Consider the following 24,095-nt stretch of genomic DNA (forward strand, 5'->3'; position numbering starts at 1 on the left):
ACCCACGGGCACGGGGTAACGCGAACCTCACCTCTCCTCGCAGTCTCTGCATTTCACCTGCAACGGGACGAGCTGCTGGAACAAAATCTGGCTCATGCTGAACCGCTGCCCTGGCAGGTGTGCGAAAAAATACAACACAACAGGCCCGGCCCGCGATATTAGGCTGAAAGACTTCCGGGTCCTGTAAAGTTTGAGTTTGCCGCTCTGCTTCCGCGGAGGAGGCGGGGAAAGAGAAACAGAGGGAATACGAAGGAGGTTTGGACCTCGCCGGCCACCATCAACTTCTTCCGGTTTTACGAAGCTGAGGTGGTAAAGTTCCGGGCATGGTGTTATCCTGCGTGGCGGGACCTGACGCAGCCGTATTTGTTACGCGAAGGGGACCAGCGTGAACCTGGGAACTTTTCGTCTCTTCAGCCGATCAATGCTTGCCACCCGGAGTGAGCCCTGAATTATGGCGGCCTCTGCGCTGACGCCGCATGGAACTGCCTTTCCAGAAGAGGGGCGATGCGGTTATTTTGTGGAAAAGAAGAAGCGGTTCTGCAGGATGGTGGTGGCGGCCGGAAAAAGGTTCTGTGGTGAACACGCTGGAGCCTCGGAGGTCTGGTATCGCCTTACCCTCTCGAGGGTCGGAAATAAGTTTCCTGGTCCGGCACCTCCCCTCTGACAGATTTCTGCTTCAGTCCCCTGGATTTGGCAGCTTTTCCTGTGATAAACGCAGTACTGGCCTCCCTAGGGAGAGATGACGAGCTGTAGTGAAGTGCAGTGTGTTCTTTTATTTAAGTAAAGCGCCAGCAGTGACCCGTTTATCTTGATACCAGCTCATGGTAATGCTAGATTTTAGTTTTACTGCAGACTACCGCTTCTTGCGCTCGGCCCACTCTCCGCCTTCCTGATGGGAAATGGTGGTTTAGAAAGAAGAGTGATCAAAGAAAGAATCCAAGGTTTCAGTAATTGTGTTTTCATGGTTTCGTGAACGATAATCACGTCTTGTGAATGCGGTTGAGAGAAACTTCTCAAAATTTTTTATTTAGACGTACAGTCTTTTGAAAGCAACTAGTAACTACTTTGCTGAAAAGGGGAAGGAAAGATTTAAAAAACACGTAAGAATGAATTCTTTTAAAATTGAGAACAGAAAGTGTACAGTTTTGCTCCATTGTACATATGATTGTATTGTCAAGCAGCATATATTTTTATGTATGTGTATTTAGGGTATATATGACAGGGCATTTAAAAAGATCAGCATAATGCTTATAGAAAAAGCATGTTTCGTAGGTTTTAGAAAGATTAAGCTATAGAAAAAAAAGCATTTGATTTCCTGCCTTGTGAATATCCAGTATTATTTACATTATTTTTGTTTGTTAGATGGTTTATCCTTCTAGGCAATATCCACTACAGATGCCAAAACCACGGTAGAACCCCTTCATCTGCTACTGATCCCTCATAGCTATAGCTCTAATTCATGTTTTGATTCAACTTATACTTGGCTGGAATGAAGTGTACTGAAACAAGCTTATGCTTCTTTTGACCTGTGACTGTGACCTGTGACTTACAGGAACTCTCTGAAGTACACTTTCTGTTGTATTTTGAGAGGACCAGCAAACATCCCCTGACTGAAAAATTAATTTTATGATTGCAGGAGGATTTTGTTCTCCCTCTTATAAGGCCTGGTATTTCACCTTAACCAGACGGCCAGAAGATGACAGCAGATGGAAACAGTAGTAGAGTATGACTAGATCCTTACAGGGTAATCCATATTCCTGGAGAGAAGCGGCATCATGTTATTAATCTCTTGGAAAAAAAAAAAACTGAAAAGCACCAAGTGGAAACACTTTCGATGACTATGGTTTGGTTTTCAATTTGGGTTATCCTGGGCTTGCCTGGTGGTTGAGACAGTAGAGTTTGCTTGCAATGCGGGAGACCCAGCTTCAATCCATGGGTTGGAAAGTTCCCTTGGAGAAAGGCATGGCCATCCACTCTAGTATTCTTGCCTGAAAAATTCCATGGACAGAGGAGCCTGGTGGGTTACACAGTGGGACACACTGAGCAACTAACACTTTGACTGAATCTTTAATTTTTGTTATGATTGAGTATATTGTTTCCATCTCTTTTTTCTTAAGTGTCATATATGGCTGAGACAACTTGTACTTATTTTTATCCAGTATTTCTAATATGGGGGTGATTTAGCCTCCCCAGACAATGTTTGAAGACATTCTGGTCATCACAGCTGAAGATTGTTTCTTGTATCTAGTGGCTAGAGGCCAGAGATGCTGCTAAACATGCTACAGTGGGCAGGACAGCCCCCACAAAAAAGAACTATCCAGCCCTAAATATCAGTAGTGCCAAGGCTGAGAAGCCTTGTTTCTAACAAACAAGTTTTAAAAGTACTTTCTTCCCCTACTTGTCATTAGAGTTTGGGAAGTTAACATAGTCTTCTCCTTCATGGAGTTTAGACTTTAAAGCCAGCAAATAGGGAAGAATATGTGCTATATCTTCAAAAGATATTGAAAAGTCTCTTAATTTGGTCATGAAATTCAGTGAACATAGTTTTGTGGAAACACTGGGAGGCAGAACAGAACTGAAATAAACTGAAAAAGAAATTGTTAATACTAGTAATGAACACAGCATTTGCTGTATGAACAGCGCTGTGTTAACATTTCTTTTGAAACCTATTAGCTCAATTTTTACAACCCTTGAGAGGTAAGATACCTCATTCTTAGCTTTCAGATGAGGCAGGAAGACTTCAGATCATAGAGTTAGGAGCTGATAGTTAGGAACTGAGAAAAATTAGGAATCTAAGCAGGCTGACGGACCTTTGGTTTTTAACTGTTAGACTATACATACTTGCCAACACTATTAACTATTAACTCCTTTATTTTTTTTGAGTACTTGTAGTTAAATCAATGTAACTTAGAAATGAATAGGATGTTATTATTCTGTACCAAAAGCTGCAAAGCCAGTAGAGTATGATCACGTACCAAGTGGTTAAAAGACCGTATAGACGTCCCCAGCTGACTGTGGTTCAACTTATGATTCTTTGGCTTTATGATACTGCAAAAGCAGTGGGCATTCAGTAGAGAGCATACTCTGAATTTTTAATTTTTCATCTTTCCTGGGGCTAATGATATGCAGTACTGGGCAGTGTCAGAAGTCAGGGCTCCTAGTCAGCCACACTATCACAAGGGTAAACAACTAATATGCTATCACTCTGTACCCATACAACCTTCTGTTTTTCACTTTCAGTACAGTAGTCAATAAAATACATAAGATATTCACACTTTATTAAGAAATAGGCTTTTAGATGATTTTGCCCAACTGTAGACTTCTGTTAAGTGTTCTGATCACATTTGAGATAGACTAGGATATATTATAACGCTCGGTAGGTTAGGTGTATTACACACATTTTTGACTGAGAACATGTCAACTTAATGATGGGTTTATCAGGATGTAATTCCATCATAAGTTGAGGAATATCTGTCTTTAGTTGTGTCTGCGATACACTTTTCCCCCACACACATTTTAACATCGCTAAAATCAGAATATTTCTCAATATCAACACTATGTCATAATTTAAACCGGCAGCATTTTTTTTCCTTAGTGGTCCCTAGAATAATAGTGTGTGTCTAGTCAGTGCTGTCACAGATTGAAAATTACATATGTAGACTTTCTCTATAACCTGTTGGAAGCTGTAGATCAATGTTATCCAAAGCAGTATTTGGTCATATATACCTAAACCAGCTACACGAGAGGTTATTTTTAATTGAAGCATAGATGATGTGAAAGTGAAAGTTTAGTTGCTCAGTCGTGTCTGACTTTTTGCAACCCCATGGACTGTAGCCTACCAGGCTCCTCCGTCCATGGGATTTTCCAGGCAAGAGTACTGGAGTGGGTTGCCATTTCCTTCTCCAGAGAAACTTCCCGACACAGGGATCAAACCTGGGTGTCCTACATTGTAGGCAGACATTTTACCATCTGAGCCACCAGGGTACAGATGTACAATACAGTGATTCACAATTTTAAAGGTTATACTCCATTTACAGTGATTATAAAATACTGGCTATATTCCATGTGTTGTACAATATATCTTTGTAGTTTATTTTATACATAATAGTTTGTACCTCTTAATCCTCTGCCCCTATAATGCTCCTCTCCCCTTTCCTCTCTTCACTAGTTTGTTCTGTATATTTGTGAGTCTGTTGCTTTTTTTTCTTATTTTCACTAGGAGCATTGTTTTTTTAGAGTCCACATATAAGTGATATCATACAGTATTTGTCTTTCCCTGTCTGACTTATTTCTCTAACCATATCCTCCAAGTCTGTCCATTTTGTTGCAAATGGCAGAATTCCAGTCTTTTTAAAGACTGAATAGTATTCCATAGGGGGGTGTGTGTGTGTACACCACATCATCTTAATCCATTCATCTGTTGATGAATATTTACATTGCTTCTATATCTTAGCAATTATAAATAATGCTACTGTGAACATTGGGGTACACATACCTTTTTGAATTAGTGTTTTTATGGATATGTACCCAGAAGTCGAATTGCTGGGTCATATAGTAGTTGTATTTTTTTTGAGAACCCTCCTTACTGTTTTCCACAGTGACTGTACCAGTTTATATTCCTACCAACAGTGAATGAGGATTTCCTTTTTTCCACATGACTGTCAGTATTTGTTATTTATGTTTTTTTAATGATAGCCATTATGACAGGTATGAGGTGATATCTCATTACACTAGAGATTTGTGTTTTAAACTCGATGATCTGATTTTGGGAGTGTTTTGTTAATGTGCCTTTAAGGTTTCCTTAATCTTGTTTTGGGATAGCATAAGCTTATCATTATACTGAAGTTGTATCTAGTATCTGTAAGCAATAAACTTGATATATTGTTAGCATAAATATATTCTTTTTTGGTTGTTGTTTTTAGGAAGAAAATGCTCGGAAAAGAATTCTGTGTCCTTTAGATCCAAAACAGTAAGTATGGGTTGGAGAAGGGTTTTTCTGTGCTAGAAACAGTGATTATCACAGTCTTACTTTAAATAATTTTTTCTTTAAATTTAGCACAGTATATGAAGATCAACTAGCAAAGCATTTGAAAAAGTGTAACTCAAGAGAGAAGCCAAAACCTGTAAGTGTTTGGTCAGTAAAATCGAATGGTAAAATAGGTGCTATGTAATATATATATATACTTAGTAGATTACAAATATGAACTTTTAACAAAGCTCTTGCTTCAGGAGACTGAAATACGGTAAATACATCTGAGTGTATGTAGGACATTAGACTGTGAATCCACTAAGAGTCCTAATTCAGGTAACAGATGTTTTTGCAACAAAAATAGTATTCAGAGAGTAATTCCACCGTTTATCTATTCAAAAATGCTTAGTGCCAACGCTAGTGGTAAAGAAACCACCTGCCAGTGCAGGAGACCTAAGAGACACAGGTTCATTCCCTGGGTCGGGAAGATCCCCTGGAGGAGGGCATGGCAGCCCACTCCAGCATTCTTGCCTGGAGAATCCCATGGACAGAGGAGCCTGGGGGGCTACAGTCCATAGGGTAAAAAAGAGTCAGACACAACTGAAGCAGCTTAGCACAGTAGCATACAAGTTTATTTCAATAAAATATGATCCCAGTCTTCAGTGAACTTTTCAGTTCAATGAAAGAACTAAGTGTACATGTGATAAGAGCACATACTTGCATTAAAATTAAATCTAAGGGATCAAGAAAGACTTTCCAGAGAAACACTTGAACTAAGTCTTTTTTTAAAATATATAATTCTATTTTTTTTTTCTCTTTTGGCTTTGCTGGATCTTCATTGCTGTGTGGGGTTTTTTCTAATTGTGGAGAGCAGGGTCTGCTCTCCAGTTGCAGTATGCCAGCTTCTCACTGCGGTGGCTTCTCGTTGCAGAGCACGGGCTTTATGGTGCGCAGGCTTCAGTAGTCGTGGCACATAGGCTCAGTAGTTGCTGCTCCCAGGCTCTAGAGCACAGGTCCAGTAGTTATGGCACATAACTGCACGTGGATAATAATCTTCCTGGATCAGGGATCAAATCTGTCTCTTGCATTGGCAGACAGATTCTCAACCACTGGACTACCAGGGAAGTCCCAGCACCACTGTCATTTTGACAGCAAATTATCTCCATACATTTCCAAATGCCTCCTAATTGAGAACCAGTAGGCCAGATGGCATACGTTTAGTTTAAAAAGAAAAAATTTTTACATTAAGATGTGTAGTAGAAAAGTGATGACTATCCCCTGGTTCACCTCTTAGTAAAAAGAATGTTGCCTTTACTTTCAAGTATGCATGGAGATTATCTGGCTTCCCTGGTGGCTCAGACAGGTTCTTTAGAACCTGCCTGCAATGCAGGAGTGTTAGTGCTAGTCACTCAGTAGTGTCTGACTCTTTGCAACCCCATGGACTACATGTAGCCATCAGGCTCCTCTGTCCATGGAATTCTCCAGGCAAGCATACTTGAGTGGGTTGCCATTTCCTCCTCCAAGCGATCTTCCTAACCCAGGGATTGAACCTAGGTCTCCTGCATTACAGGCAGATTCTTTACCATCTGAGCCACAAAGGAACCCAGGTTCAGTCCCTGGATTGGGAAGATCGCCTGGAGAAGGGAATGGCTACCCACTCCAGCATTCTGTCCTGGAGAATTCAATGGACAGATTCTGGCAGGCTACATTCCATGGGGTTGCAAAGAGTCGGACACAACTGAGCAGCTAACATTTTCACTTTCACAGGCGTGGAGGTTCTCTTCCTTACCTAACGGTTCAGTTCAGTTCAGTCGCTCAGTGGTTTCCAACTCTTTGCGACCCCATGAATTAGGCTTTAGTTAAAGCAAGCAGATTGAATATGTGTTCTGAGAACAGTTTGAGAGAAAACGTGAATTTATTAAAACTGGAATACCCCTATGAATTTCCTGGTGATCCAGTGATTGCGACTCCATGATTTCACTGCTAAAGAACTAGGTTCAGTCCCTGGGAACTAAGATCTCACAGGCTGAGTGGCACTGGGCCCCCAAAAAATGGAATACCCATGCACAGATTTCATTGCATGCTGGGGACACAGTGAAAAGGAAAGGGAGAAAAGCAGTGGGATGACGAGATAGAGAAAAGAAACGCAGAACAGTTTTTGTCTAGTACTCTATGTATAACATGAAATCCAGGTTTTGCTTTACTAATAGTTGTAGCTATTAATAATTTTCTGTTACAGTTTTGTCGGTTATCCAACAAAACATTCTAATACCCACTTTCTAACCTGTTCCACTTAATCACTAGTTTCTATTATTACCCCTATAAGTAAAAGTAGCAACCCACAATCCACACAAACTTTTCTGCCATTTGTATAATTAAAACCTGTGCATTAATGTCTAATGTCTAATGTATAACTAAATTACTGTACATAATGTCTCAGGAGTTGTTTTCACTTTCAAAAGAGAATTTGTAAAAAATTACCATTTCATTCATTTATGTCCATGGTCTAATATGTAGCCACTAGCCATGTGTAACTATTTAAATTTGAGTTAATTAAAATTAAGCCAAACGAAAGTCCGATTCCTCAGTCACGCTAGCCGTATTTCAAGGCTGTAGCTACCATGTTAGCTAGGACAGATACAGAAGATTTTCATTATTGAACATGTTGAACTAGATCCTTACTTAGAGTCTTTCTGTCTCTGAAAATGGACTAGAAATCTATGTTGTATGTTACGCAACATAGTATCACAGGACATTTCTATATTCTGTTTTAATTAGTATTTTAAAATAGAAGAAATCAAACCTAAACCATTGTAATATTTTTTCATATCTGTTTGTGGTCATCTACCTATCTGATAAACAGCCATTTGTAGTTGGGCCTTTGTTTTTGCTTTAACAATTAGCAGAATAACATCTAGGTCTATGCTAGAGATAGGTAAAAATGTTAATAGAAATTACTAGTGAATTTCTTTAGACTATAAATGTTTATTCAGATAGCCACCTCACTAGAATGTAAGATCCAGCAACACAGAGGTTTTTGTCTGTTCTGTTCACTCTGGTGAATCCTCAGCAACTAAAGCAAGTTAAGGACCAGACTAGTCACTCAGTAATTATTTATGAATAATTTTTTCATGAATAAATGGATGGAAGAAAGAAAAGGTGGCAGGTGCAGAGTATTAGAAGGGATGAATCAGTTTTTCACCTTAATTTTTGTGAATTCTTCACATTAATAACTTTTGTTATCATTTTGTTTTTGTTAAGGACTTCTTTATTCAAGATATTAATGCAGGTTTAAAAGATGAAACCGAAATACCAGATCAATTAGTAAGTACTTGACTTTTCAATTTTATGAGGTGTTCTAGAGCGTCTCCACACTGTAAATAAGCTTACAATTTTTGTTCCAATTTTTGAAATAAATTAACTATTTTGACGTAAAATGCGTTTTCTTATAGAATCAGTTATCAGTTCCCAGACCAGCTCACGTCCCATTTTTGTATATAGGTTCCAATTTCATCTCTCTCTGAAGAGCAGCTGGAAAACTTAATTAAGAAGTTGAGAAAAGCAAGTGAAGGTAAGTCTGCCTAAATTTGCGAGTTAAATTTTATTAGAATAATGAGGTGGTATATGAGTTGAACTTCCATGGTAGCTCAGATGGTCAAGAGTCTGCCTGCAATGCAGGAGACCCAGATTCGATCCCTGGGTTGGGAAGATCCCCTGGAGAAGGGAAATTCCTCTGTGGTTTAATATTACTGCCATTGCTTAGAACCCTACAGTTTCACACTTGGTTGTTTAAGCTTGTGTGCTTTTATTTGGCACAGGTTTGAACTGCACACTTAAAGATCAAATTATGTCCCATCCAGCATTGCATGATGCCCTTAATGACCCTAAAAATGGTGATTCTGCAGCCAAACATCTGAAACAGCAGGTATGTTTAAGCCATAGTAACTCTACTAAAAATGGCCTTTTTGTTCATTTGTCAGAAGCTAACATTCTATTTTTTCTAAATATAGTATTAATGAAATTTTGTTTAGATTATCTTTCATGGTACAGAATCTCCATTTTAAACAATGTTGTTCAAATATATATAGAAAGTCCTTGGCATGGATAGGGTTCTGAGTACTGCATGTTAAGTACTTAAAAGCAGGAGAAAAACTTTAAAGCCAAACAAAAATTACCATTGTGAACATGGTGCCCTATATAGAAATTGTCTTGCTGTTTTTCCATTTGAGCCAAATGTTTTTGTTCTAGTTTATAAAATAATCTTGTGAAGTTTGCAGGCTTCTATTTTAGGTAACATTGAAAATTTAAAGTTACTTGGTCCAAGAAGATGCTTTGTTGAATTTGGAGCAGGAAAGGGAAAATTATCTCATTGGGTTGATATTGCCTTAAAAGATGCTGAAAAAGTTCACTTCATCCTAGTAGAAAAGGTGACCACAAGATTCAAGGTAAGTGAAGTTCACATTGTGGTATATTTGTAGCCAGATTTTGTTTGCACTTAAAAAAAGAAGCCTCTAAAAGAAAATGAGTTTTTTGTGTTTATTTGACTGTAGTTTTTAATTCTAATTATATTGGTGACTTAAAGGTAATTTTTTAATCTAAATTTCTGAGTTCTTAAAATAATAACAAAGGTAAGGAGATACGTGGAAAGAGCCAAGCTCAAGCTAGCAGTTAAAAGTCTTGAGTCCTTACTTACCTCTGAAACTTACTGTTTGTTCAGTAAACATTTATTGAGCATACCACCAGAACCATGACAAATTTGAGTAGATACAGTCAAATAATACAAGAGTCCCTATGTTCTATTATGTTTAGAATGAAAGTGAAAGTCGCTCAGTCGTGTCTGACTCTTTGCAACCTCATGAACTATACAGTCCATGGAATTCTCCAGGCCAGAATACTGGAGTGAGTAGCCTTTCCCTTCTCCAGGGGATCTTCCCAACCCAGGAATCAAACCCAGGTCTCCTGCATTGCAGGCAGAGTCGACAAGCTGAGCCACAAAGGAAGCCCACTTATATTTAGAAAGAAGAGACAAATAGATAAATGATTATTTTTTAAAAGGTGTTAAAATATGAAGGAAAAAAAGATGCTGCACAGAATACAGTGTGGGTTCAAAGGAGGGAGTGACAAGTTTTACTGCAGGGAAAGGATGATAAATGGCTACATAGAAAAAGTGATGTTTGAGGTGTGTCTTGAAAAGTGAGTATTTGCTAGATGTGGGGTTTGAGAAGCATTCTAGGAAGCAAGACCAGTGTAGCCAAATGCATGAAAGGACAGGGGAGCACAGAAACATTTCTCTGTGATGGAAGTGAAGTAGAGTTCAACAGTGAGATGGGAGAGGTGGGCCGGACTCCGGAAGGGGTCGTATTTTATGCTGTGGAAGGAGTTTGACTTTATCTTGTTACATGCTGGGGATACAGTGGAAACAAGATTTAATTCTTGTCCTCAGGAAGCTTACATCTAATGGGACATTTTTATAAGCATATTGGTTTAGTACGCTAAGTGGTAAGTACCAGCTGATGGCAGAGTTCTACCAGAAGGTGAAACACCAGCCTCAGGTTTCCTGAGAAGGAAGCAGCAAAGAAGAGATTTAAGGAGTATATAAGGATTGGTGAAGTAAATAGAGTTTTAAAAGTTCATCTTAGCAGTACTATTAAAGCTGTATCAGAAGAGTATGAAACTTCAACTAGGGAGATTAATAATAAGATACTATCCTATGATCCAGGTAAGAAATGAGCCAGCTTAGGATGTTGCAGTGAGGCAGAGAGGAGGGAAAGAGTATGAGAAATGTAGTGATAGTGGGAGCCATGAGACTTTATTAAGTAAGAGGGAGGAGTTAATTCTGGTGGCCTTTTGTGCCTTAAATGACTAAGTGGTGTGCTTCCCTCAGACAGGGAGTGTGCCAGGATGAAGGGGAAGAATAGTTCAGAGGGAGAAATAATGAGTTCAGTTTTGGGTGAGTTTGCTGTTGAAGTAGAACTTTCTGTTTGACAATTGGATTTGTGTGTGCTCATCAGAACGGTTTAGGCCACAATGTAGATTTATCAATCATAGGTATATGGATATAGATGAGAATGGTTGTGATCTTTCAGGGAGAGTAAGGAGAGAAGCAAGCCACAGATAGAGTATTAGGGCCTGATAAAGATAAAGGAACTGGCAAATAATCTTAGGTAAGTCAGTTAACATCTATGAACATTAATGCCTTTATCAGTGAATTGGGGATTTTTAGAATTAAAGGAAATAATGTGTACATTATAATTTATAAAATGTTCAAGGCTTATAAAAATGTGAGGGCTTCCCTGGTAGCTCAGCTGGTAAAGAATTCACCTGCAATGCAGGAGACCCCCCGTTCAATTCCTGGATTGGGAAGATCCGCTGGAGAAGGGATAGCATACCCACTGCAGTATTCTTGGGCTTCCCTGGTGGCTCTGTTGGTAAAGAATAACCTGCAATGCAGGAGACCTGGGTTCGATCCCTGGGTTAGGAGGATCCCTTGGAGAAGGGAAAGGCTACCCACTACAGTATTCTGGCCTGGAGAATCCCATGGACTTGTTATTTTCTGTCACAGAATATACAATTAACAATTCTACTTTTTAAATACTAAAAAATAAAGTGGAAAATTATTAACTCTGACTTTTGAAAATAAATAGAAATCTTTTCATTTTCATAAAGCTTTTTTTTCCCTTACATGAAACCCATTGTTATAATAATGTTCTATTTGTACAGGTAGATGGCAAACACAGAAAGAAAAATTCAGTGTTTGAAAGACTTCAAATTGATATTCAACATTTGTGTTTGAGTAAGTTGCATAACTTTCAGTTGCTCGTCCATAAATCAAAGAACTTTTCAAACTCTTGAAGGTTGCTTAGAAGTCCAATCAGGCAGAACAGTGCTTCAGGAAAAACAAAGATTAATCCATTTTTAATATAGAATTTTATATCTAACATTTAGATACATTTAAATGGGATGAGGGTTGACACTCTAAGAAATTGTGTTTCAGGATCAGCTAGACATGAAATGTCATACTAGAGAATAGTTTAAAAATATTGATAATATGCCCTTATCTTGCTTATTTGTGCTGTTTAATTACTGAGTTGGTTCATGCCATACATTAGCCTTCTGCCCATTGTTAACATGACTTTACCAAAACTGTTACGGAAATGAGCTAGTTCTCTGCCTAACTAATTTGTGAAAGATACTCCCACAATTTTAAATTGTACCAAAGAAAATAACCTGTCTCTATGGAACTTATTTCATACACACACACACACATACCCATGAATCATACTTTTTAATGCCCTTTTTATACCTTTTTTAGAATGAAAATAATACAAACATATGCCAGCAACCTCTTCTGCTAATTTTAATTCAGCCCTGTAATGCAACCCACCATTGGCCCATATAGTAAATAAAATTTGTTCATTGAATTAGTAGATAATTTATAATTTTTTTTACTTGGTCTTCTAAAAATGTATTTAAGGTCCTATATATAGCACATGGAACTATATTCAATGTCCCCTGACAAACCATATTGGAAAAGAATATGAAGAAGAATATATATATATATATGTTTATATACTGATCACTTTGCTGTACAGTAGAAATTAACACATCACTGTAAATCTGCTATACTTCAATTTTTTTAAAGAGGTATAACTTTAAAAATTGCACTTTAATTGTCTTAAATTGTTCTAATACATTTATCAAGTATTCTGTTAGTTGCCATCTTCCTGAAAAAGTCTCTTCTGGATCCTTCAGACCTGTTCGAGTCTAGACTGGGCGTGCTGTCTTCTGTTCCTGGGGCACAATTGTCAACCTTAAAACTTTTCATTCTCATCCTGGGGATTCCCTTCACTCTTGTAGGTTGAAATTTATTTTTCCACATTTTTTTTTTTCTCTTTTGGCCATCCTGGGCAGCTTTTGTGATCTTAGTTCCCCAACCAGGGATTGAACCCTCAGCATTGAAAGTGCGAAGTCCTAACCACTGGACCTCCAAGGAATTCCCTGTTTATCTACATTTTATCCCACATCTTCCTCTGTTAATTTACTCTTCTTGGGCAAAGACCTCCTCTGTAGCTTCCTGAGAAACACTTGCATTAGAGAGAAATTTGATGCCTTGCATTGTCTGAAAATATCTTTAACTTTACCCTTACACTTGATTTGGCTGAGTCTTTTCTGTTTCTGGGGCTTCCCTCGTGGTTCAGCTGGTAAAGAATCTGCCTGCAATGGAAGAAACCTGGGTTTGATCCCTGGGTTGATCATCCCCGGAGAATGATCATCTCCTCCATTATTGCTGGCCTGGAGAATTCCATGGACTGCATAGTCCATGGGTTCACAGAGTTGGACACGACTGAGTAACTTTCACGTTCAAAGAATTTTGAAACTATTACTCCATTAGTGTCGTCGTTCAAAAGTTCAGCGCTGTTCTGAGTCCTGACCCCTTGTCTATCATCTCCTTTTTTCTTTTCTAGAAATGTATAGGCTCTTTCCTTTGTCCTCAGAGTTCTACCTTTTCACAGTGATGTGTCTTGCTGTGTCATAGTTTATCTGTTGTGCTGGGCACTTGGTGTGCTCTTCTGTTTATAGCAGTGGTTCTCAGCTAAAGACAGTTTTGGCCCTCAGGGAGAACTGACAATGTCTGAGATATTTTTTGTTGTCAAAAAAGACATGTTGCTGGCTAGATGGATACAGACCCGAGCCCTGCTAAATATCCTATAAGGTACAGTACAGTTCTCCACAACAATGAATTATTGGAGCCAAAAGTTAATGCCAAGAGTGAGAAATCCTGATTTAGAGATTCCAGTATTCTCAGCTTTCTGGGAAATTTTCTTGCATTTTGGGTAATTTCTTTACATTCTTTCTTTCTTAACTTTCTCTGCTTCAATGTTTCTTTTCTCCCTTAATAGGAGAACTTTTATGATTTAGTTATTAGACCTCCTGGAATAGTTCTCTACCTTTCTTGACTTTACTTCTCTGTTCTATATCTTTTATCTTTTTTTTATATACTTTTGCAGATTTCTTCAGCTTAATTTCTTCTATCATAGTTGTTATTTCTAAGATCTTTTTCTCTGAATTTATCTTTGTTATTTTAATTGTTCTTTTTTTCATAATTGCAATATCTTTGTGAGGATATTAACAATACATTTTTTAAGAAGTATTCTCCCTTTAGAGTCTATATGCACTCAGTTGCTCTTTTCCGTTTGTTTTGGTCTGTTTCAACTTAGAGGCTCTGCTCAAACATCTGTGCTTTTTGATGGTGTGTTCATAGTGAGGATTGAGGGACTATGAACTCTTAAGTCTTCAAGTGGAATTGTTGACTTCAAGCTCCAGTTTGAAGTAACTTGTCTAAAACATGATCTTTCCTCTTGGGCTGGTCAGGTTCCCCAAATAACACTTTTTGATCATCTGCCTTGAGGGTGAGAATCTAGTTACTAATGTTGTAGGACCCAGTGAGGAGTAAGAGCTTTATCCATATGCATACTCACTTAATCCTGCTATTTTACCACACATCAACTTCCCACTTTGGGCTTCTGTCATGGCTCAGACAGTAAAGAATCTGCCTGCAATGCAGGAGGCCCAGGTTCGATCCCTGGGTTGGGAAGATCCCCTGGAGAAGGGAATGGCAACTCACTCCAGTATTCTTGCCTGGAGAATTCCATGGACAGATGAGCTTGTCAAGCTATAATCCATGGGGTCACAGAGTCAGACATGACTGAGCGACTAACACACACACACACACTCACACACACAGCTTTCCACTTCTTAACCGTCCTTCAGTCCAGTGACCTCCTGTCTTAACTGCTTCAGAGAATTATCTAGTTTTCCACCAGTTGGTAAAGAGGTAACCATCAAGTGGCTATGAGATGTGGATCTGACTACTTCTTAAATAGACTTTCTGCCATTGTACTATTATTCATAACATAACTGTCTCAGCTCTTCTTCCAAAATTCCTGATGCCCCCAGTTCCATAAGGGCTTACTTAGACAACCTTTCTCTTCACTCTGATATATAAGTTTCTTGAATCACTTTACATGGGCAAACTGTTCCACTTGTTAGCAATTTCTTCTAGCATGTGATACCATCTGAAAGCAAGCAACAGAAAATTTGAAATATTTACTGAGGACCTCCATTGGACAAATAACTGTGCTGGGTGCTATAGCTGAATTTGTAGGGAGAAACATACTTTTCATTTCAGAAACTTAGAAAAAGGAAAATGAATTGGATGGTGGGGGGTTGGGGGTGTTGGGAACAGAAGCCATAACTGTGATGTTCTGCATTTTGCTACATTACCTTGTAGATGTCTTTTTTTTTTAACTTTTATACCACTGTTATGACTATTTTATTCAGAACAGTGTGAAATGCTAAAATAATGTCTTATTCTTACATAAGATTATATCTTATTCAAGATACAATAAAAGCTATATTTTTAGTTTGATGCTAATATTGAGTATATAATATTGTGTAACGTAAAATGTTGATTGTATTATTCATGTGTATTTGTCATATATATTAGTTATGAAAAATAAACCTGTTAGGGAAATTTTTGAGTCCTTTTATCAATGGGTAATAATATTTAGCTAAATAAGGCTTCAACAGGGTAGAGTCCTGAGTCAGTATGGAATAGCACTGGCCTAAAAAATCAAGAAGCTTTAAATTAGGAGGAAAGGCCCTGCTGGGGATGAGGTGGGAAGAAAAAGAAAACGAAAAACTTTTTAACTAATTCTCTCCATATCAGTAGTCATCTGTGTTACTTATCAAGTCACTACATCTTTGAGCCCCTTATTTCTAAGCTATAAAGTGAGAATTTTTTTGTTTGTGCCTCTTTTGGCCCTAAAATTCAAAGATTCTAGTTAGTTTAGTTCTCTTTGAAAGCCCACGTAATGCTTTATCTCACAAAAGAACTAACTTAGTTCTTATTTCATTTCAGACAAGATTCCTTTGCTAAGCAAAGAAAAACTACCTGTTGTAGGAATTGGAAAGCATCTGTGTGGTGTGGCAACAGGTATGTAAACATACAAATAATGTTGAGATGAACGCATTAAGTTTTAGCATGAAAGAGTCTCTTCAGTAGTTTTAATTCCTTGTTTGTTATTCATTAATTTTCTTAGTAGCACTCACCCTGTATTATATCCAGTTTTAGAGCTTTCCTATTTAGTTGCTCATTTTGGCCACTTCATAGGATGAATTAAGAGTTTTATGTGTAAATGCTGTGTTATAAGGGCTTCCCTGGTGGCTCAGACGGTAAAGCGTCTGCCTGCAGTGCAGGAGACCTGGGTTCGATCCCTGGGTCGCGAAGATCCCCCGGAGAAGGAAATGGCAACCCACTCAAGTACTCTTGCCTGGAAAATCCCATGGACAGAGGAGCCTGGTAGGCTACAGACCATTAGGGTCGCTAAGAGTCGGACACAACTGAGCGATGTTAAAAAAGGGTGGTGGGGGGGAACCTTAAAGTTCTTTGGGTTATATTTCATCCAAAAGGAAATCAGTCATTTACAGAAGCTATTATGGTTCTTTTCCTGAAGCTACTCATTTTTTTTAGAATTGCTTAGGAAGGACTCTCCTACTAGAAGATGATTATTTATCAAAATTCTAGGGGAAACAAAAAAATGTTAAGATGTGTTGTCTTAAGCTTGGACCCATCAGATATAGTATGATAAAGTAGACAGAATATGGGCTTTGAAATCAAACAGTACAGGGTTCAGCTTTGTTGTGTAACTCTGGCAGATTAAACTTTGAGCCTCCGGTGAGGCCTACTTTCCACATTCTGACCCTCTTCTTAACTCTTCACTGTTTGCTATGACCATCTTACATTTCAAGACTGACCCTGAACATCAGCTTCAGTAGATGCTTAGCTGATGACTTTCTTCTTTCTTTCTTTGGGTTCTTTAAGTTCAAAACTTCCCTGGAATATATATGTAGAAAACACAAATTTTTTCTTTGCAAGTCATTTCCTCAACAAGGGTAAGAAAAATGAGAGCCACTGTGAGTAGTTGGACTAAAAGTTTTTCACATTTTAGATCTTAAGCTTCACATAGTTTTTTGGGGATGGGGGAAGTTGACTTTATGCAGAATAAATCATTAGAGAAAATTATTCAGTAATGAGGAAAGAGCAAATATGAACAAAGTTGATATTAGCGCAAGTATAAAGCTAAGTAGGTTTTTGTTGTTGGGCTTTTAAAAACCATACTGCCTAATAAATGTAAAAATTACTTATTTTTAAAGATGATGTGGTTTGGGGGGGCCACATAATTGTGTTTGCAGATCTTGCATTACGATGTTTGGTTGAAACCTATGCTGCCAGTTGTGAGGAAAGGAATGAAGAACCTTTAGCCAAACGCATAAAGAATGATAAAACAGAAAAAGAAATTAACACTTTGGCCAAGGAAGGAAATGAAAAAAATATCCCAGAGAAGTGGACCCCTGTGGCTGGCATTGTTATTGCACTCTGTTGTCACCACAGGTGTGATTGGAGACATTATGTGGGCAAAGAATATTTCAGGGCTCTGGGCCTTGGAGCAGTGGATTTCCACTATTTCCAGCGAATGAGTAGTTGGGCGACTTGTGGGATGCGAAAAACGACTTTGGAAGCTTCAAATATTTCCACAAAAAGAAGAGATGAACAGATTGATGGCAGTGAAGAGCATGATGATGGAGGATACAGAATCACTGATGACAGCGCTGAGAGTTTGCCTGGGTGAGTGGCTACTTTGAAGAGCACCGCACTAAGGCAGAAATACGTTATTTTTGCTGTACTTTATTTTTAGATGAGTATTGCCAAAAATTCATTCATGAAAATATATTTTACCATCTAATTTTAGAATAAGTTAAAATACACACACTTTTATTATGGCATTAACAAAACGTTTTTTTGACGCATAGAACATAGCACCTAGAACATACTGTGCGTTATTTAGCAGTTTGTCAATAAATAGGAATAGCTAAAATAATTTTTATAAGGTTTTACAAAATTTTAATAACGTGTTATGTGTGTTTATTCAATTTAGGTTTCTTACTGTTGAAGAAAAGAAGAAAATAGGGCATCTTTGTAAATTGCTGATCGACCAAGGCCGAATCAAGTATTTACAGCAGAAAGGCTTCAGTCCTGCTTTACAGTACTATATAGAACCTCTGGTATCTTTGGAAAATGTATTGTTAACTGCTTTACCAAATCATTCTTCACCACCAGAAACAAGTGCTTAATAAGAAAGAAATTTTGAACAACATCTGTCTTCCACCAAAAATAATTTTTTTAATTGTATTTTTATATTCATGGAAATATTTAAATAGCAGATAATGTGAACTTTAAAAATGTTGTGGCCTCATTGAACTTAGGTAATGGCTTTGTTTTTTACTTTAGAAATCCAAACATTAGAGAATTCACCAAATTCCCAAAGCAATCCTCTTCAGCAGGGCATCTTGAATTATACTATCCATCAGCATCTATGGAGTTTGGGGAAGTAGTTGAGCAGTTGACTTGGTTACCTGAAACATATAACATGCCAACATGTAACAGGTACATTCACTTTCTATTTGCATTAATTTTAGAAACTTATTTTCCTTTGGTTTTATTTAATACTTTTTATTTTTCAAGTTTAAGATGTAATGATCAATTATCAGTTTACAACAAGGACCAATCTGAGAATTTGGCTTATGTATGGATTTTTTGTCCAGGCAGATCTGGAAAGAATAATTAATTGTGATTATTTGTTTCTATTACAAAGAAATACAGAATTGTTCTCAGTTAATTAATGAATTTATCTTCAGATTTCAAGAGCCATACCTGTATTTATATATTATCAAAGTTTATTCATGACAGACACTAAAACTAAAGAGGTAATTGGATAATTACCTCTTGGATAATAACTAATTGGATAATTATCTAGTTAAAACTTCCAAAAGGATACTTATAAGCCTAATTCACAAATTAAATTGAAATTTGTAAATAACTTCTGAAGTTAATTAGGCATCCGTATCTTTTAATGGGTCATTTTTACATATATAAGGACAATTACAAGTATATTCTCTCCTGCTTGAGAAGATAATTTGGAATAAAGTAGAAATTAGATAGTGATACCAAAAACCTCACATTTGGGCCTCAGCTCATAAGCAGTTTCTATGCACAAGTAAACATTAAACCAAACATATGGTAGGACTGTTAGTCTTTTCCTCATCTCATCCTTGGTTTATTTCTGCTTTATTTGTAAAAATTGTCTTAATCATTGTACATTTGCCAAGATAAAGATCCAGAATTACTAATTTAGATACTATAATGATATTCTTAAATAACTAGTATTTGTAGGTCTGTGAGTATGTTAAATATAAAGTCTAGCACATTTTTACTTTCTGACCTTTCTACTTAAGTCTTACATATCTCATGAGACTGCCTAGGTTCAAATCCTTACTACTTGATATCTTTGTGCCTCAGTTCCCCTCTTGAAATGGGGATGATGAAGATAATAATACCTCACAGGGTTGTCATATGAGCATTAAGTGATATAACATATTAAAATGCTTAGAACAGTTGTTAAGTACAGAGTAAGTACTTAATAAATACTATGTTTTTAATAGTACTAATTCATAAAAATATTTTTAATGACAGACTTGGTTTTATTATCTCTGTTTAAGTTGTAACCTTTTTTCTCTTGTTGTAAGTTCTATGTCAAATATTATTAAAATAAAGTAGTTGGATCATTTTTTAAATTAGCTATTCATGCCTGCAAATTGAGACCATAAAGGAAGATAATAATACATTGTAATAAATTGCAATGTATTTTTGCTGAGTTAGACCAATTTTGCTGAGTTAGGCAATGCTAATTTGTGTTATGCAGTCTGTTTTACTTTATTCAACAATTTTTGCCTGGAAATAAAAAGATATTCTACAACAGACATTATCTCTGTTATGCATCATAAAACATACATATGCACACAAGAATTATACTGATGAAGTCCTGTGGACCATTTAGCTTAATGAATGTTTCTGACAATAATACCAGTTACTCTATGGGAAGATGAGCCATAGAGTACTTGCTGTAGATCAACATGCCAGCTGTAGGTAAAGATTATTGTTTTCCCCAACCTTGCTTATTTCCTTCCCTTAAGATAACATGAGACAATGAATATGTGGGATATACATAGGAGCTATTTCTTGACCGGCAAAATTTGCAGGTTCAGTAAACTTAAACTTTAGATTGATCTACACGACTGCCTCTTCCTTCGTCCCACAGGTACATCACATATACTGTGTTGAAACTTAAGTTCATGTTCCACTTCTACCACCAGACCAGCTTCATTTCCCCGTCTCAGCATCACCAGTCATCTAGTTGTTGCAGCCAAAACCAGATTCATCCTGAACAACTCCTTTTTCTCGTCTTCATTCAGTCATCAATTCTGTCTCCTACCTGTCTTTTATATATTTATACTCTGCTATCCAAACCTAGGCCCCAAACTATTCCAAATTTTTTACATATCTTCCTCCAGTCTGTCCTCCATGTTACTATTTCTGCAACCTTGCTCCAACAGATCTAATGACCTTCCTTGGATGTCGGTAAAAATATTTTTTCCAGCTGAAAATCCTCTTTACCTTTTGCTTGGATTATACCTACTCTTCAAAATAACTGAAGATGTAACTAAATTCTGTGTTTTAACTGAAAAATTCTTCACATTTTAGTGAATTATAAAATGTTTTCTATTACTAGCAATGTAGCAATGTTTTCTACTATCCTATTGCTTATTTTTTAATAACAGATAATTACGCCCTTTGTCCTCTTCCCCTTGGGTTAAGTCATTCTGTCCATAATTTTAAAAAGCAACAAAAAGGTTTTAATTCTAAATTATCAGTGATCAAAATCTACACATCAAAAACTCACATTGTAACTATTGGCTAAAATCTATGTTCTCTTGATAACATTTCACTCCTAGGCACAGTAGCAAAATGTTTTTTCTATTTGTGGATTATTGCAGAAAAAGAGGAAACAGTAGGGAAGGTAGTGTTTAATGAGTAACTGACATAACAAACTGATAAAATGAGGCAGTGAAGCTTTCTAAGAATTACATCTTCATTCATTTGGTCGTGCTTCAAGTTCTTGACCAAAGAAATTTATTTCCTGACTCTACTTGAAAAGGCTTCTTAACATTTTTACAACCTTTCTCTCCAAGGCTTTATCAAACTTGTGAACACATTTGAATTTCACTTTTTTTTTCCTTCAACAATATTGAGTAAGAGACTAGGATTTGACAGAAAAGGTAAGATGGAATGAAAAGTCTATAAAGGAATTCATATATATGTCTATATATATATATATATACACATACACACGTTACTAAAAAGAATTTTTAACCTGTGTTCTATACAAATCTCATACCTGCTCTCCGTGACTCCTGTATGTATGTGTGCATGAACTGAAGGCCAAATAATTCCCGTTCCTCTTCCTCATCTGTGTTTTCACTGGGAGGAAGTGTTACTTCCAATTTCAATGGGTTGTCTCGGAAGTTGACAAACCTAGCAGTTCACCAAAAAACAGTATTTTTATAGATGCCATAGAAGTGTACATTTATTTTCCTGGAGAAAGATCAAATGATAATATACTAAATTACTCTTTTTTAACTGGTTTCAATAACTGAACATCTTGGTGAGATGTGATATATCCCAAGAATCTTTAAGTTTCTTTCCTAGAAGAAAAAAATATTAGCTTTAGACAACTTATTTTTCAAGCTTGTGAAAGCAATTATTAGTCCATAGCATATGTTTAATGTGGTATAATTTAACTTGCAAGAGCAATCTCAATGCATCTCAAAAGTACAGTTAATGCTATGAACTTAAATTTTCTGCATATTTTTAAAAGTATGTCTTATCTATCATTATATTTTCACCATTGGGTACAGGGCTCAATAGTTGCTAAATAAATGAATGATTCTGTTGAAAGTTGCGGGATTTGTTATGAATTCCAATGGTTTATGCTCACTGTCAGGAAATTAACTTTTGGAAGATACTTGAGGAAGATCTGTTAGTAATTAACTTAGTAAAAAGTTGTATTTAACATTGCCTGTATTAATTTGTAGTTATTTAGAAGGAAAATAATCACTGTTCTTATGGTTTTGGTGTTTGTATCATGGATAAAGTTTGTTAGCAATTATAAAGATGATTTTCAGGAAGATGTCACCAACAGATGACATTCCTTAAAGCTGATAAATCCCACTACTGTTTTAGTTTCAAGGATTCTTGAGTAATTTAGGCCAGTATTATATGAACCCTATTTATAAATTATAGCACTTCAAAGTTGGGAGAGATTTTTTAATGTATTTATTTATTTGAATGAGAAATCTATTCATAACAATTTTTTCATATTACTTTGTTCTGCAGCTAGAAAGGAACATGTGGGTTCTGTGTCTACAAGTTTTACCTTAGATTGGTCATCTCTTCCATACGCACTGGAATATCTTGCAGTTTATTGTTGCTGAGAACAAGAGTACTCAGATTTTTCATACTGCTGATTGTTTCTGGCAAACATGTTATTTCATTCCGTTGCAACCATAATGTATGTAGATTTTGCATTCTGAAGAATTAAAAGAGGTTTCTGTGATTAATCACATATAATATGAAAACCCTGGTTCTTATTAAAAAAATTTTAATGTCATACTATATAATATCTTGTTTAACCAGTCTACCTGAGTTAACTGACTTAACATTACCTGATTTTAGGGAAACTAGATCAGGGAGCTAATCTCCGTTTGCAGTACAACTCCCATGTAGTAGTAGAAATGAAATCAAGGTATTCTACAGTTCTTCACTATTTCATAGATTTCTTGCAGAAGAACTGCTAAAATGTTATATAATCTTAATTAGAATCTTAAAAGCAAACTCAGAAATTATTAATATGCCCATTTAGAGCAAGGCAAGTATGCATATTGTTTAACAGCATGGACTCGGCCAGGGTGCAGGTGTTGATTAGTCACTAAGTCATATCTGATGCTTTTGAGACCCCAGGGGACTACAGCCCACCAGGCTCCTCTGTCCATGAGATTTCCCAGGCAAGAATACTGGGGTCGGTTGCCATTTCCTTCTCCAGGGGATCTTCCAGACCCAGGGATCAAACCCCACATCACTTGCCTTGCAAGTGGATTTTTTACAGCTGAGCCACTGGAGGGTGTGGATGCCTGGGTTCAAATCGTAGCTGTCACGCTTACTGTGATCTTCAGCAATTCACCAACATCTCTACATCAGTTTCCTCAGTCAGGCACTAAGCAATGTTGTTATTGTGGCATATTCTTGTCAATTTGTTGATTTCAGAAAGTCCATTTTTCTGTCCCAAACCTCATGCCCCCTCCTTTTTTTTTGTCTGCACCACATGGCTTGTGGGATTTTAGTTCCCTGGACCAGAGATGGAATTCGAAGTAGCACTAAACAGATCTATTGTGAGTGATTATCTCTGGGGTCTCGTTTGTTTTGTTTGTTGTTTCGTATTTGTCATAGATGGCTTCAATGCATCTCTTGGTAGTTAAAAAAAGTTATTTTACCTTTCTATAGTATCAGGAAGTTGTTTGAGTCTGTTGCTTCCCATATCAAGCCACTCAAGAGCAGGCATGTTCAACACAGCAGGAGGGATTGTAGTAAAGAGGTTCATACTCAAATCAAGGTGAGTAAGCTTTAACAAATTGCTGAGCTGAAAAGGAAGGCAAAGTGTTTCAAAATGTCCACAATGTAAGCTACTACAACACTCACATTGGTAAAGGAGATATTTCACGTCAAGTGTTTACGTTATGCTTGGGCTTTATTTAGTCGTAGAAATCCATAGCAAATTTGAGAGAACAATAAAGCTAAATAACCTCCGGATAAATGAAAAGTTCTCATAGAAAGTTCATCTATTCAGAGAAAACATATCTTCCAAAATCACCAAGCTCCAGGGTTTAGAGCACCCACCCGGCAGAAGCTTTTGTTTTTCTTTCTGTGAGTATGTTTTCCTTTTCTCTAGTGGTGGAGATTTTCTTGGGAAAACCCAAAGTTCAGAATAATGGTTATCTTTGTTAAACCTTCTTTCTTTGTGCCTGATGCTTTACACATGTTATCTCAGTCATAGTATTTACTGTTTGGTAAATTCTGTTTTTTAAAACCAATAAAAAGTTGATTAAGACTAAC

General features: G+C 37.0%; 3 protein-coding genes across 13 annotated transcripts in view; 1 reads left to right on the forward strand and 2 right to left on the reverse strand.

The window, feature by feature from the left end:
- Window positions 1-659, reverse strand: part of SASS6 (SAS-6 centriolar assembly protein) — a 41,647-nt gene extending 40,988 nt beyond the window's left edge. Inside the window, exon 1 of one of the 2 annotated variants that reach the window (XM_069598595.1) lies at window positions 32-659. In XM_069598595.1, the coding sequence (XP_069454696.1) occupies window positions 32-96 (65 nt within the window). In that variant the 5' untranslated portion in view covers window positions 97-659. The remainder of the gene's footprint in view (window positions 1-31) is intronic. The other variant, XM_069598615.1, reaches the window with a different exon arrangement.
- TRMT13 (tRNA methyltransferase 13 homolog) lies at window positions 1-19,847 on the forward strand. Of its 8 annotated transcripts, none has more exons than XR_011258668.1 (12): window positions 224-598; window positions 4,923-4,969; window positions 5,057-5,123; window positions 8,231-8,293; window positions 8,471-8,540; window positions 8,788-8,894; window positions 9,247-9,414; window positions 11,690-11,762; window positions 15,891-15,965; window positions 16,183-16,331; window positions 17,225-17,657; window positions 17,968-19,847. XR_011258668.1 is itself a non-coding variant. In XM_069598660.1 (12 exons), the coding sequence occupies exons 2-12, from the start codon at window positions 1,697-1,699 to the stop codon at window positions 18,161-18,163; spliced, it is 1,326 nt and encodes a 441-aa protein (XP_069454761.1). In that variant the 5' UTR covers window positions 554-598; window positions 1,637-1,696; the 3' UTR covers window positions 18,164-19,847. The 8 variants fall into 8 exon arrangements, 4 of the variants coding, with proteins under 4 accessions (XP_069454742.1, XP_069454770.1, XP_069454752.1 ...); XR_011258671.1 differs by having other exon boundaries at window positions 17,424-17,657; XM_069598660.1 differs by lacking the exon at window positions 16,183-16,331 and adding an exon at window positions 1,637-1,723 and having other exon boundaries at window positions 554-598.
- The window catches only part of LRRC39 (leucine rich repeat containing 39), a 21,053-nt gene continuing 15,146 nt past the window's right edge, over window positions 18,189-24,095 (reverse strand). For 2 of the 3 annotated variants that reach the window (XM_069598699.1, XM_069598704.1), the window contains exons 6-9: window positions 23,477-23,622; window positions 22,363-22,515; window positions 21,325-21,461; window positions 18,189-18,445 (exon numbers count right to left, since the gene is read on the reverse strand). In XM_069598699.1, the coding sequence (XP_069454800.1) occupies window positions 18,390-18,445; window positions 21,325-21,461; window positions 22,363-22,515; window positions 23,477-23,622 (492 nt within the window). In that variant the 3' untranslated portion in view covers window positions 18,189-18,389. Of the gene's footprint in view, window positions 18,446-21,324; window positions 21,522-22,362; window positions 22,516-23,476; window positions 23,623-24,095 lie in introns of all 3 variants that reach the window. The other variant, XR_011258674.1, reaches the window with a different exon arrangement.

The sequence above is a fragment of the Ovis canadensis genome, chromosome 1, assembly GCF_042477335.2.
Source record: "Ovis canadensis isolate MfBH-ARS-UI-01 breed Bighorn chromosome 1, ARS-UI_OviCan_v2, whole genome shotgun sequence".
Classification (NCBI taxonomy): Eukaryota; Metazoa; Chordata; class Mammalia; order Artiodactyla; family Bovidae; genus Ovis; species Ovis canadensis.

What these genes read in the sequence shown, in the direction of transcription:
- TRMT13 (XM_069598641.1), top strand. Translation starts at nt 452, where the DNA reads ATGGCGGCCTCTGCGCTGACGCCGCATGGAACTGCCTTTCCAGAAGAG. An exon ending in TCTGTGTGGTGTGGCAACAG is followed by an intron (nt 15,966 to 17,224) that starts GTATGTAAACAT and finishes TTGTGTTTGCAG; the next exon opens with ATCTTGCATTACGATGTTTG. An exon ending in AGCGCTGAGAGTTTGCCTGG is followed by an intron (nt 17,658 to 17,967) that starts GTGAGTGGCTAC and finishes TATTCAATTTAG; the next exon opens with GTTTCTTACTGTTGAAGAAA.